This window comes from Salmo trutta, chromosome 33 (assembly GCF_901001165.1).
Source record: "Salmo trutta chromosome 33, fSalTru1.1, whole genome shotgun sequence".
Lineage (NCBI taxonomy): Eukaryota > Metazoa > Chordata > Actinopteri > Salmoniformes > Salmonidae > Salmo > Salmo trutta.
In genome coordinates this window covers 27,492,675-27,508,465 of record NC_042989.1, presented here as the reverse complement: position 1 = coordinate 27,508,465, position 15,791 = coordinate 27,492,675, and the positions used below count along the sequence as shown (strand labels likewise).

At 43.1% G+C, this 15,791-nt stretch overlaps 1 protein-coding gene across 1 annotated transcript in view; it reads right to left on the bottom strand.

Annotated features, from left to right (window-relative positions):
* Positions 1-14,782, bottom strand: part of LOC115172777 (peroxidasin) — an 85,537-nt gene extending 70,755 nt beyond the window's left edge. The window contains exon 1 of the mRNA XM_029730520.1: positions 14,535-14,782. Coding sequence (XP_029586380.1) covers positions 14,535-14,719 — 185 coding nt within the window. The 5' untranslated portion in view covers positions 14,720-14,782. The remainder of the gene's footprint in view (positions 1-14,534) is intronic.
* Positions 14,783-15,791: the final 1,009 nt, after the last annotated feature.

Sequence of the window (15,791 nt, the reverse complement as noted above, 5' to 3'; positions counted from 1 at the left end):
TTGTATGTTTGAGGAATTTTAATTATGAGATTTCTGTTGTTTTGAATTTGGCGCCCTGCAATTTCACTGGCTGTTATCGAGGTGGGACGCTAGCGTCGCACATATCCCAGAGAAGTTTTAACAGAAGCACTTGTCCCCTAAAGTGTCCATATCCTAACTGTGTAGTAGTATGGACTGTGTTTCCCAATGTAGTGGATCACATAAAGAAACCCCAATCAGGCCAGATACGGCCATAAACGAACCGAAGGTACCTACAGTAGAATCTAAACAGCAGTCCTGCAATCACTCATATTCACTAGTAGGCCTGCAATTCTTCTTACATTAATGGCAGAAAATATCCTTTCTCAAATAGCCACCAGTTGTTTTGGGGACTATGGTTAACAACCGGCGAACAATATGGTATTGTGATCGCAGTGGTAAATTAGTTTACCATGTCAGATAGAGGAGGGCAATTCCACAGTAACAGAGTAATACTGAGATTACAATTTTCACTTTAAAATGTAACCAAAACCAATGATTGGGGAAAGGGGGATACCTAGTCAGTTGTACAACTGAATGCCTTCAACTGAAATGTGTCTTCCGCATTTAACCCATCCTTCCTCCATTTTCTCTAAGTAATCTCTGATCTGTGAAAGCTATACAGTGCTTGGGGCAGTGAGGATGAAGTTTAACTTGTCACATAAGCGGGACATTTTGTCCTATCTCTCGTCAGTGATGAATGGTCATCGACAGATGAAACATTCCTTCAGATTCCTACCACACTGTTGAGGATTCAGAGATTTAGTGCTACTGACTGAGGCCTTATGGAGTGGAATAGGCCATCCTAATCCTCCTGTAGAACATATACAGAGACCACAGCACTTGAACTCAAGCGGATATAAAACTTGGCTCAGCACCTGTAGCCCTCAAGAGCACATGTGAAAGAATTATGGAAAAACATATCACAGGAAGAAAATCCTAACCCCTTTCGGCATGTAGTACAATGTTAGAACTGTAATATGTTTAACCCCCTTCGGCGTGTAGTACATGTTAGAACTGTAATATCTTTAACCCCCTTCGGCGTGTAGTACATGTTAGAACTGTAATATGTTTAACCCCCTTCGGCGTGTAGTAAATGTTAGAACTGTAATATCTTTAACCCCCTTCGGTGTGTAGTACATGTTAGAACTGTGATATCTTTAACCCCCTTCGGCGTGTAGTACATGTTAGAACTGTGATATCTTTAACCCCCTTCGGCGTGTAGTACATGTTAGAACTGTAATATCTTTAACCCCCTTCGGCGTGTAGTACATGTTAGAACTGTGATATCTTTAACCCCCTTCGGCGTGTAGTACATGTTAGAACTGTAATATCTTTAACCCCCTTCGGTGTGTAGTACATGTTAGAACTGTGATATCTTTAACCCCCTTCGGCGTGTAGTACATGTTAGAACTGTGATATCTTTAACCCCCTTTGGTGTGTAGTACATGTTAGAACTGTGATACCTTTGTCTAGGGTTCTTAGTGACTAAGGACTTCGATCAGTCATACATTAATGTTAAAAGCTATTACTTTACTATATCTGCCTTACTGCCTTTGGAACTTCAAAATACATATTGTGAGATCATGTATGCCTTGCCACATGTGCTGCATAGAGTCAACACACTGTTGGAGAGGACTGGAGACAAGAGATGACACAATGTACATGGCGACAACACTTGGAAACAGGATGCTGCTCAATGCTCTTACTTCTTGTTGGTTGGCTGCCCATCCAGACTCAACCATTCCACAGCGGAAATGAGCAAATGGCCGATAAGAGCCCTGGGCTTGATAACAAGGGACGGCCGTGATTACCACCAACGCTTTCCCGCTCAAAACCCATTTTCTCTGTCAGTGTGGAAAGGCCTGGCTATGGGTGGGGTAGAACGGCAGGCATCATGGCTGCATGAGTACAGTTCCACTTAGCAAGGTCGTTGGCAATCCACACGCAAAAGTAAACTTGCAAAAAGGCTCTGTAGCCTGTGCAATGCAAACCCTAATCTGTGAGGCACTAAGGGAATGGCTGGGACATCTACAGCTTCAGTTCCAGCTCTAGCATCTGAGTGCCATGTGTGGACCCCTCCCCCTCCCCTCTCTCTCTCTCCCTCTCTCTGTCTCTCTCGCTCACTCTCAATTCAATTTCAATTTAATTAACAGTAAACATTACACTCACAAAAGGTCCAAAAGAATAAAGACATTTCAAATGTCATATTATGTGCCAATAGTTAAAGTACAAAAGAGAAAATAAATAAACATAAATATGGGTTGTATTTACAACAGGTCACAAATCTTGCTGCTGTGATGCCACACTGTGGTATTTCACCCAATAGATATGGGAGTTTATAAAAATTGGGTTTGTTTTCGAATTCTTTGTGGATCTGTGTAATCTGAGGGAAATATGTGTCTCTAGTATGGTCATACATTTGGCAAGAGATTAGGAAGTGCAGCTCAGTTTCCACCTCATTTTGTGGGAAGCGTGCACATAGCCTGTCTTCTCTAGTGCTCTGTTCTTCTCCTGCTCCTGCTCTTCTCCTGTTGATGTTGTCTCACCACAGTCCACAGTCCAGAGTGCAGATATGTCTCTCTCTACCTCCAGCTCTCCAGGTGTAGATGAGGGAGTGTTGTTGAGCTGACTGGAGTGTGCTGACTGGAGTGTGTTCACCTGCTGTTCTCTTGCCTTACCTCCAGCTGGGTGAATTTATCCTTCATTTCAATGAGGGAGTAGTACTCTGTGCTAGGAGGTTGCTCTTTCCGCTTGTGGGGTTGTATAATGAAGAGGTCTGATCTGACACGCTCGGGGTGAGGGTATCTTTCTCAAGAGAGCTTATCCTGCTAAGCTATCTCTTTGATTATGCGAATGTCCAGCTGAAACTGTTTGGGGTTGCCCAGCACCATTAATGTTCCAGACTTGTACAGGTTGACATTGGCTGACTCAGTCCTCATTGTCTAATATCCTGAGTTTCCACCCATTGCTAACACCCCGCAGTGTTAGTAAAGCACTGCGCCATGCCAGGGGATGGTCTGTGTGGAAGATTAAGTTGCTTATGTTCCAATTTCTATAATAGTCAGCAAAATGTGTATTTTGATTATCCATAAGGAGCTTCTATTTGTATTCATTTTGTGCCATATAATTTTTTACATGCAGAGGATACTGTATTGTAATGACCTCTGAACAGCGGGTGAGGGCTTCCAAGGCCTCTACATTTGGTGGGATAGGCTGTGAAATGCTCCTGCCATTGATGGGCTCAAGGGCTTTGATACCTCTCACTTCACACCTCAGTGCTAATTGAAGTTGCAGTCAGATATGTTCTTTACTAGCAAGCTTGGTAGCCTTAACTTAGCATTCATTCCATATAAAGTAAAATATATCATTGTAATGTACTTTTCTTCATGGCTTTAAAAGTAGCTTCAGACTAAACATTACTCACTCAGTTCCAGGTTGGAAAGTGTTTTTTTCAGGTTTCTGTTTGTTAGCTCGGAAATAAGAATCTTTGGTAGTAGAAATCCTTCGAAAATCAGGTTGAGATTTATACAGAACCAGTGAAAAGTTTGGACCAACCTAGTCATTCAAGGGTTTTTCTTTATTTTTACTATTTTCTACATTGTAGAATAATAGTGAAGACATCACAACTATGAAATAACACAAATGGAATCATGTAGCAACCAAAAAAGTGTTAAACAAATCAAAATATATTTTATATTTGAGATTCTTCAAAGTAGCCACCCTTTGCCTTGATGACAGCTTTGCACAATCTTGGCATTCTCTCAACCAGCTTCATGAGGTAGTCACCTGGAATGCATTTAAATTAACAGGTGTGCCTTGTTTAAAGTTAATTTATGGAATTTATTTCCTTCTTAATGCGTTTGAGCCAATCAGTTGTGTTGTGACAAGGTACTGGTGATATACAGAAGATAGCCCATATTATGGCAAGAACAGCTCGAATAAGCAAAGAGAAATGACAGTCCATCATTACTTTAAGACGTGAAAGTCAGTCAACCCTGAAAATGTCAAAAACTTTCAACGTTTCTTCAAGTGCAGTCGCAAAAAGTGCTATGATAAAACTGGCTTTGATTAGGACCACCACAGGAAAGGAAGACCCAGAGTTACCTCTGCTGAATGATAAGTTCATTAGAGTTACCAGCCTCAGAAATTGCTGCCCAAATAAATGCTTCACAGAGTTCAAGTAACAGACACATCTCAACATCATCTTTTCATAGGACACTGCGAGAATCAGGCCTTCAAAGTCGAATTTCTGCAAAGAAACCACTACTAAAGGACACCAATAAGAAGAAGATAATTGCTTGGGCTAAGAAACACAAGCAATGGACATTAGACGAGTGGAAATCTGTCCTTTGGTCTGATGAGTCCAAATGTGAGATTTTTGGTTCCAACCGCCGTCTTTGTGAGACGCAGAGTAGGTGGACGGATGATCTCCGCATGTGTGATTCCCACCGTGAAGCATGGAGGATTGTGTGATGGTGTGGGGGTGCTTTGCTGGTGACACCCTATGTGATTTATTTAGAATTCAAGGCACACTTAACCAGCATAGCTACCACAGCATACTGCAGTGACACGCCATCCTATCTGGTTTGCGCTTAGTGGGACTATCATTTGTTTTTCAACAGGCTGTGTAAGGGCTATTTGACCAAGAAGGAGAGTGATGGAGTGCTGCATCAGATGACCTGGCCTCCACAATCACCTAACCTCAACCCAATTGAGATGTTTCAGATGAGTTGGACCGCAGAGTGAAGGAAAAGCAGCCAACAAGTGCTCAGCATATGTGGGAACTCATTCAGGACTGTTGGAAATGCATTCCAGGTGAAGCTGGTTGGGAGAATGCCAAGAGTGTGCAAAGCTGTTATCAAGGCAAAGGGTGGCAACTTTGAAGAATCTAAAATCTAAAATATATTTTGATGTGTTTAACACTTTTTTGGTTTCTACATTATTCCATGTTATTTCATAGTTTAGAATAATTCACTATTATTCTACAATGTAGAAAATAGTAAAAAATAAAGAAAAACTCTAGAATAAGGAGGTGTGTCCAAACTTTTGACTGGTACTGTATGTTTGATACCATTACATTTATTACATTCCAATTATTACCATTAGCCTGTCCTCCTATAGCTTCCCCCAACAGCCTCCTCTGGTATGCACTACCCTCTGTAGCGCCTTACAGTCGGATGTCAAGCAACTGCCATACCAGTGGTGATGTAGCCAGTCAAAATACTCACAATGATGCAGCTGTAGAACTTTTTGAGGATCTGAGGACCCATGCCAAATCTTTTCAGCCTGCTGAGGGGGGAAGAGGCGTTATTGTGCCTTCTTCATGACTGTGTGGGTGTGTTTGCACCATGATATGTGATAGTGATATGGTGATATGGACACCGAGGAACTTGAAGCGCTCCACACACACTCCCTGTAAACCAAGATAAGCTAAACATTCAGCTAGACTCCATAGTGTTACAGTAACAAGTCCACAGCGCTTTGGCGCTGCATGATTCTTTTAGTTTCACCAATAACTGTATGTCCTTGCAGAAAAATCCAAGTCTCTCTCTCTCTGCCCCACCTCCAAAGACCTCTCACATACACCTCTCTCTCGCTCTCTCTCTCTCTCTCTCTCTCTCTCTCTCTCTCTCTCTCTCTCACTCAGTCAGGGGATTGTTTAGCTTTCTAACACATGCCCAACTTGGACAGCCAAGGACTCTCTCTGGGCGTGCGTGACTCATACATTGTTAAACAAGAACATGGCAGTCTCCCCACCTCGAAGAACAAGGCCATCTCAATCTCCAAACATGGTTGGAGCTTTTCTTTAATACGTCTCTGTGTGCATCCTGCAGTGTAGAATCCCACAGAGCCTGAAGGAGTTGGACAGAGCACCGACAGGACCTGAGGGCCATTGCCAATTCAACAGCCTGGACTGCTTCTCAGACATTCAATAGAGAAAGCTTTCACAGGCAGTGTAGCAGCACAGAAAGACACAGGAGACGTGACTGAGATCATAATCAGGGATGACATTTGAAATAAAGGGATTCCCCATTCACTTTTCCCTATCAGGGTATTGCGTCGTCTTCTCTGACATCCTTTAATGTCTTCATCCAGGAATCTATCTTACCAACAGTCACAAAGATCTTATCAAGCATTATAAAGGTTCATTATGAGGGCATAAAAAAGCAATCCACTTCAGCACCAGACAATTTCCCTCCAATGAGACCATCAACTGACAACATGCCTGCAAAGTATTGATATGCTTGATTTGCAACTATGCACACACAGCCCCTCCTGTACATGCATAAAAGCTCCTAAACAAGCCACAAGGGGAGAATCTAACTTTTAGGAGACATCCTTGGTGGAACAATGCTGTAATAACGCTATGACAATGCTCTTTTTAGAGAAATGCTGCAAAAAGACTTGAACAACATTAGAATTCAGCAGCCAAGCTGCCCCCCGTCCCCCCCGCGCCCTCTCCACCCCCTATAGGACAGTCACAGGAAGAGAGAGGCCAGCAGGGTTCCTTTCAACAACTATCTTCGGCACAATCTCCCTGTGCAAATGAGCAAAGCGTTGCGGATTTTCTGGCTTTGCATTCCATAATGCTGCAGAGACTGAACGCCTCACAAAGACTGACTGCAGCAAATTCCACACAATGGAGCTCCTCTTGTCTCTCCCTCCCTGACTGTCTGTCCCGCTCTCTAACTCACTCATTCAGGCTCCTGCTGTAGGCTATCAGTACGTTTCATGCACGCTAATAATTCAACATGAAACTGATTATGGCAGTAGGCCGAGTATGACATCAGTCATGTAAACACCTTACTCCGCTTAGCTTAATCAGCGTAAGGTCATAATCGAAGTAAGTATATGCCGATTAAAACACCTGTTTTTCTGAACAATCTTTTGAATTATTAGGAGATGTCATCAACTTAATCTGAGTTCCAGCTGTGTATTTGATCTGTTTGTGTGCTAGCACCAGCAGCGAGAGCTTCCCTCTTTTGCGCAAATGAAGTGAGTTAAAAAAAACTGAAAGTATGCATCTTTGAAATAGTTTTCATATACAAACTTTACGTACAAATACATGACGAAGTACAGATGTTTATATTTTTGATAAACATTTATTATAAGAAAATAAATAAAATAAGGTTCATATATTGGAAAGACACCAAGAGACAACACAAATACTATTTACACACTATTCATATATACATAGTCATTCATATTCTATTCTAAGTAGGGATTGAAAGAGAAACGGTAACCCCCTGTCGCCTGCCTGACCAAATCTACCCAGTAGAGCTCTAAGGACTTCACTTGGGAGTCTCGTAAATGTTAAGTCGCAAATCAAGACCATCTTTAGTTTTAGTATTTTTTGTTGTTGTTGTACTTTTTACACCTTTTTCACCCCAATTTTGTGATATCCAATTGATAGTTACAGTTTTGTCCCATCACTCTCATACGGACTCGGGAGAGGCGAAGGTCGAGAGCCATACGTCCTCCGAAACACGACACCGCCAAACCGCACTGCTTCTTGACACACTGCTCGCTTAAGGATAAGGACATCCCAACCGCCCAAACCCTCCCCTAACCCGGACGATGCTGGGGCCAATTGTGCGCCGGCTCATGGGTCTCCCGGTCGTGGCCAGCTGCGACACAGCCTGGGATCGAACCCAGATCTGTAGTGACGCCTCTAGCACTGATCAGTGCCTTAAACCGCTGTGCCACTCTTGAGACCCAATCAAAACCATCTTATATAGATGGCAGGTTTCCTGCCTTGTAGCATGCTGTACAGATCAACTTCAACCCCCACCTGCCTTGAACCCCCAGTGTCTCAGTCAACCTCTAACCACTCAGTCTGTCTTATCACACTCTGTTCAGATCAACCAGCAACTACTCTTCTGATTCTGGCTGCTCCTGTCAACTATCATGTTTCCGCTGAAGATCAGGTGAAAAACTGACTTGTTGATTCTCCAAACTACAAAGCAAAACCTTGGACCTGAAATTCATCCTGATAGCCTGTGAGAGTGAACCAAAGGCTGAGCCTTCACATTTAATCTCTGATGTTACTTTAACGTTATTCGTCTAATACAGAACAGAGTTTCAAGAGGGTTTGTTTGTAGTAATTCTGTTAAAAACACCACATCCACCACAGGGTGTGAGAGTGAAAACGCTAATAAAGGAGCTCATTTGAATACTAAACATTACTTAAAGGAGGCCAACTAGGCCATAACAAGCCACTTTATGAGCTAGCACATTGACACATTTACAATGGACAGACTCCCCTTTGCCATGGTGTTGCCCATGTGTTTATAATAAGGGTTCACTTTCACAATGTTTAACACATTTCTGCAGTGGGTGCCAGACCATGTGACAACACATGCAGGTCACCACAGAGAAATTAATATACGTACATAAATAAGAGACTATTTGTAAGACTTCAGACAAGACATCTACATTTGAAAGAACCAAAAAGGAAACAGTCCGTAACAATCCGGTATGCACTGAAATGCCACAAACATTCTCTACCCAAACCTCACAATTACAAGACAAGCAGAAGGAATTAAAATGGGCCCCGGGGCTAAATTATGAAAGACCGTAGTGTCGACAAGCTCTGACGTTATCCGTTCTGCTTTCGGTACTGGAGAAATTAAGAAAATAAATGTCCTATTTATTATTGCTACATAAACGTTATCTTGCACATTTTATCTTACCAACCGTTTGTAATTTGCAATAAGATGAAGACATTCGTCTATGATGCATTCTCGCTATTCCCAAACCAGAAGAGAGATCTCTCTGGGGCGGAGCCTGTGTCTCTCACACACTACAGCGCACGCACACACAAGAACCACTCTGCTCTTAACTAGTGACGATGGCGGAGAGAACTAAACGTTAAAAAGTGTGGTTACACTTCACCAGAGTCGATGCTGACAATGCTCGTTGCCACAAGTGCAACAAGACTTTTGCTTGTAAGGGCGGAAACACGAGCAATCTGTCCAAACATCTATCGAAAGTGCATCATGTAAAGGCAGAGAAAAGCACAGTTTTTGACTGCCTAGCTCGTAGTTCATCTCTCGTTGCCTGATCTACGTTAGCTATGTGTGCTAGCAGCCTAGAGCCCACACACTGAGTTAACTAGATTATGAGAACATGGGTTCCTGATCAAAAGGAACCATTAGCCAGCTGATTGTTTAGCTATGGGTGCGTTCATAAATTCAATCACTCATTTAAAGATTTTGCAACTTTTTTGTTAAAGTTGCAGCTACAATGAACCAACCCACTCCTCCCTCTAATACAGCTGGTCCAAGCCAAAGACCAGCCCAAAGCCACTTCACGCTGGCAGCTAGTGGGAGGATGACTGAGGAGAGGGTGAATGAGTGCCAACTAGCTGTGATCAAGTTCATAGTGAAAGGCCTACACCCCTTTGCAACAGTGGAGTCCAAGGGCTTTAGGTAACAGTCTGTCAGTGATCAGCTCACTGGTCACGATAACAACACCCACCCGTAGCACACGCTCCAGCAGGTATATCTCACTGGTCACCCCCAAAGCCAACACCTCCTTTGGCCGCCTTTTCTTCCAGTTCTCTGCTGCCAGTGACTGGAACAAATTGCAAAAATCGCTGAAGCTGGAGACTTATATTTCCCTCACCAACTTTAAACATCAGCTATCTGAGCAGCTAACCGATCGCTGCAGCTGTACATAGTCCATCTGTAAATAGCCCACCCAATCTACCTACCTCATTCCCATATTGTTTTTATTTACTTTTTTGCTCTTTTGCACACCAGTATCTCTACTTGCACATCATCATCTGCTCATTTATGACTCCAGTGTTAATCTGCTAAATTGTAATTACCTCGCTACTATGGCCTACTTATTGCGCTTGTTTATTCCATGTGTAACTATGTGTTGTTGTTTGTGTCGCACTGCTTTGCTTTATCTTAGCCAGGTCGCAGTTGTAAATGAGAACTTGTTCTCAACTAGCCTACCTGGTTAAATAAAGGTGAAATAAAAATTACAAAAATATATATTGAATTGTATTAATGTTTAGGATATAGTAGTATAAAAGGGTTGTATGTTAGTCCCATCACTCCACAATACAATACACAACAACACAATAATTCAATAATGATAATTCATCACATATTTTTTTACTGTAGGGAGATGAGCAAGGCACTCAACCCCAAATATACCCTCCCTCCAGGAGTTACTTCAGTGACACATTCATTCCTACCTGGTGTGGTGTAGAAAAGGCCAATGTGATCACTGAGCTGAAGGAAGTGGCAAAGCTGGCCATCCCATCAGACGGGTGGACCAGCCTCTGTCAGGACCACTATCTCACTGTTACAGTGCAGACCACAAGCCAGGCCAGTGTAAAACAGAAGGTCCTCCACACCAGGGCAGTGTACAAATTGCAAACTGGCGAAGTAGTGGCAGAGGAGATCTCAGACATTCTGGAAGAGTTTGAGATAGAGCAAGATTGTAGCTGTGACTGTTGATAATGCTGGCAATATGAATGTTGCCATCAAGAGGCTACACATCGTAAAAATAGGATGCTTTGCGCACACATTGAATCTGGCAGCGCATAAACTCCCAGCGCATAAACTACCAAATGACTTCCATTGATAAAAGGGCAGCCCAAATCAGAGCAGTGGTCGTGTGGTTCAAGAGATCCTCGATGTCCAAAACAGTCTGGAAGGAAAAGCAGCAGCTCCTTGGAAAGAAGCCAGTTCAATCTATTAAAGTATTATTTTGAAATTCCCACATTTAACAATTTAATGCAATATTCAAGTGTGCGGTAATTAAATGTATGTTGTTTTTGTTGTTGTTTCAGGCCTTCTGCAACACTCACTCATTCTTGATGTCAAGACCAGATGGAACTCTATCTAATGATAGAGATTCATGGAGCAGTATCCAGCGATCCAAGCAGCAGCCTTGGACCCATGACTGTGCAAAGCAATGACCAAGGACAACCTGGACCGTCTGAAGGACGAGGACTTCCATAAAGCTGAGGAGTTTGTCCAGCTCATGAGAATCCTCTATACATCCACAGTGTGTGTGTCATGTGAAAGGAATGCCCCCTGTGGACAGATCATACCCATCCTCCACAAACTGGAAGAGAACCTCACTGTGAAGCATGAAGATACAACGTTAGTGGCAACCATCAAAGAGAAGGTGTGGGAGAACCTCTCTGAGCGCTATCAGGATGAGGACATTCAAGCCTTCCTGCATGAGGCCACAGCAATGGACCTAAGATTTAAAGGGCGGCCGGTGAGTGACGCCACCTGAGACAGGCTGAGGAAGGCAGCTGTTGAGGCCAATGTGACAGGAGCAACACCAGGGCTGTCAGAAGAGCCGGAGCAGACAGACACAGAGCACCAGCAACAGGAGGAGGAGCCTGAAGGAGAAGGAGAGGAAATGGAGGAGACAGTCCCTCCATTGTACAAAACAAGGAGTGCCTTGGAGGAGCTGTTCTCAGAGGAGGACAGGGAGTTGAGGTTGACGATCCAACAGGACACCTCGTCCCTCACCCTCAGCGAGCATGTTGACGTAGAGGTTTAGCTCTACAAAGGCCTGCCTCCCGTCCCTATGGCTGAAGATCCTGTGATGTGGTGGTGGGAGAAGAGAGCTACTCTGCCACTCCTCACAAACATTGCAACAAGCTACCTCTGTTCTCAAGCCTCCTCCACCCCTAGCAAGAGGGTATTTTCGACTGCAGGGAACACAATAAGCAAGGAGAGGTCCCGACTTCTGCCAGAGAAGGCAAATATGTTGATCTTTCTCCAGAAGAACTGCTAAGAACTGTTAGTCCTTCTGCAGCCTACCTGCATGCCCCACCCCGTGTTGCTCTATACCACTGTCTTTTCTTTTGCAGGAAAATATTGTTTATTTCATTTGTTTTACATTTCCATCATCACAACATTAGAGTCTATAATAGTGATTTGTTCAAAACATTGCTGTTTCTTTTGCTGTAAATAATTGTTTATTTGATTTATTTTACATTTCAGGAAATAAAGCAATGTTAATTCTGTTCTTAACTTGTTTCGGGGTTTTTTTCATAAAAAATAACAAAAAGAACCGATAAGAATACCGTTAAAGTACCTGATCGATAAGCAGTATCGGTAATAGTAGTAATACCATTAAAATCTAACGATACCCATCCCCACTTGTGTCTTTTATGGCTTAAAATGTGCCTTTACAGAGCATTAGCAAGCGGAACAATAAGCATCAACAGCTGTGGGCCTGTGTGTCGGTACAGGCCGAGAGGATTCATGAGAGCTGATGGCAAAATAGAGCTGACAATGTGAAAGTAATCATTCCTCCATCTTAGGAAATCCCAGAGCAGGAGTACAGCAGTGTCGTTACAGAGAGGAAGGGTCATTTACTATTATGCCTCAAACAGAGTCCTCAGAGACAACAGCTGAAAAATAAATGTGGAACATCAATGGTGGGAGGAAAAAAAGAAAAACCCTGAAAGTTAAAACAACGGGAGCACCGAGCACAGGTCCTGGGTGTACCTTATTCCCCTGTTCCCTTCAGGAAGTAAAGGGAAGAGAGATGTTTAGAGTTCAACGATACTTATCTCACACGAGCCACTGACTTTTTGAGATTCTCTTATTCAATGTACAAATATGTGTGTATGTTTTTTAGCCCGAGTGGTTGGGCCAGGGTCCATTGAGTTCTTTCAGGGATTGACATCAGTAGAGAAGCATGCATTACACACACTGGGTAGAATGACTAGGCTCAGAGCGTTTAGACACACACACCACAGAACTGGGGTCAGACTGAGCTCCAGCTGGGCCTCTCAGGGGAGACACAGGCATCTGGCACAAAGCTGCCTGCCCTGCACCAACCAACCAAAATGTTCCCCTAATCAAATCCATCACAGGAGAGAACTAGGGAGGGTTTATAAGTTTAGAGAGGGAGAGAGAAAGAACGGGAAAGAGAAAGAGGGGGAGAGTGAAACAGAGGGAGAAAGTAAGAGAGAGAGAGAAGGGAATACTATGGAAGAAGAGAGAAACTTAGAGATGGAGAGACAAAAAATGGAAGACATATAGAGAGAGATCGATAGATTGAGAGACAGAGAAAGGAGAAATAGAGATTGAGATTTCAAACAACAACAAAATACATTCCCACAGCTTTGAGGAACCTGGTTGTGGAATGCTGATGAGGAGGTATTTTCACATCAGAGACGGGCACACTGCCAGATCAGGACAAGGAATGCAACGCCCAGACCGTCAGGGCCTGGCCAGCCAGCATCTCTCCAAATGAACCTCTACATACAATACCTCCTGTCTCCAACATGCCCACCCAGTCACCTCTGCCCCCCAGCCCTCACAGCCAGCCATCAGCTGACCCAGGTCGGAAGGGCCAGTGGTTTGGTCCTGGGACTGTGGCTGAAATGAGTTAAGCTACGAGAAAGGGATTAGATCAAAATGATGTATTTTTAGCCTCCATAAGGGTCCATAAAGCCTCCAGAAAGTATGACACAGGACTGGTGTCATAACATGGTTCTACCCACACACAAACATACACACTCACTTTTCTCCTTCAAAGGAGCTGCTTTTAATCCAGCCTGACTTCTGTTTAATAAGGCTTAATGTGATCTGCTATGCAGACAGACTTCATATTCAGGGAGATACATATTCCCCACAATCAAGCGATCCTTCAAAAGAGTGCTTGAGTTCAGTTGAAAGTTGCATTGCTGGCCTTCGTGCACAATTTACAGTGGAAGAATGGGAAGGCAGGGACTTTTGCATTCATGTTCTGACAAGACTGAGCGCAGGCCGGCAGGGCAAGGCGACAGGTGGCTGCTTACTTCAAAGTCCTGCGAGCCAACTGACACATGCTTTCCCCTCCAAAGCCTTCCTCCGTACAACACTCAACACTGACAGATTCAGAAGCGTCCAACGGAGGAAGGAAGAAGGAGATGAAGAAGAAGAAAAGGGGCTCTGACTATGCTCTGATGTCTGAAGCGTTTGTCCTAGTTTCCGGAACAAGCATATATGTATAATTCCCATTTCAGACAGAATATGTGGTATGTTAATGTAAAAAAATGTATTTTGGTTACAGGGTCTGTCAAAATGAATCATGACTAGGTTTTTGGATGGATTTTAATTTGCCATGTTTTTTTCCCCTCCTAACCCTTTCAGATATACCAACCAAAAAAACAGGCATGGTGAATTAGTGGAATGTTGGTCTCTGTATGATAGATGTAAGCTAAACCTGGAAAATAAATTGCAGAATCCATCATTGCAACTTTTGAATATTGGCAACCAGAATGGTGATCTGGTCCAGAAGAGGATAGCTCTTATGATACTGCATTCTCAACTGTGGTTTAAATATGGTAAGAATTGATACATTAACACAATTTAAATTATTCGGCTTAAATACAAACATAAGCGATCGTATGGCCATCGCAAAGCGCTTGGATTGGTTGTTACTCCTCCAGCAATCCGTCCAGCAATCTGTGCGTTCATTCCGTTCCCTCCATAGCCTACAAACTTTCCCTTTAGATACAATGTAACGTTACTTACAGGATGGTTGTCGATGGAGCGACAGCAGGTACGGTTTCCAGATTTAAATGCATACATCTCACGGTGGTACGAAAACATAAACACCGGCTTGGACAAGAAATGACAGGCTGCGGTTCAACTGCGACCAAAATCAGTACTACCGCGACTAGAAAAGGGGAGAAGAGTTGGCTTGTCCTCAGCGCCATTGCTAGGGAGTCAGCAGCGCAGAGAACACACCGCTAGCTACCCCTCTCGCAGACTAACTACTACATCGGCAGAGTTATTGTAAAGCTGAATTCAGCTGCCTTAGACCCGCTCCCTCCCTCACAGCAGAGAGAGAGAGAAGTAGGGCAGTGTTACAAGTTATATTGGATCCGGGAGCAAGCCAATCAAGAAACCATGTCAAAGTAGATTTAGGCCTAATGGAAAGTATGATTAATAAAATTATACTTTATACATCATCTGTTTAAAAGTTGATCAATGTACTCTTCAATAAACACATGGTACAGTTATACCACAGTAACTCACGTTTCTGGAGCTTCCAGGAAATTGCTATTCACAACAATTAGGTAATTTTCTGAGCTTGTAATGCACCTATAAATATTTTATTACCATAGTTACCCTGTAATGATGCCGTAAAATGTTGCCAATTTGTCTCCCGCTGGGTGGAATGTAGGACAGACAATGAGTTGATGGGCCCATTCTCAGCCAAATATGGAAACCATTGCCATACTATGATATGGTTTAGGAAGGATGTATAATAGTTCAGGATTTGTCTGATAATCCCAGCCTTATCTCCAAATTATTGTGTTACTTTCCATGTATTTACAGCTCATAATAGTAGTTCTGAATATGATGGTTGATGTTCGATACATTTTGTGTTGTATTATAGGTAATTGGGGGGATTCCGTCTAACTTCAGCCCGAGACTGACAGCTAAGAACATTTCCATAGGACTATGATGTTATACAGGCTCTGTGCTGCCATCCTCTGGTTTTCAAGTGGTATGACACTGGGGAAGTATATTACATTTACATTTTAGTCATTTAGCAGACGCTCTTATCCAGACCCCCGTGTGCTGACCCCCCGTGGGAATCGAACCCACAACCCTGGCGTTGCAAACACCATGCTCTACCAACTGAGCTACAGGGAAGGCATATGCCTGTAACAAAACACTCAATGAATCCACATTTACCACATGGCATGAAGTGTTATCCTAAGAAAGCTTGATTCTTATTGCAAAACATCTGAGGATTGTCCTGGAATGTAAAATTCAGTA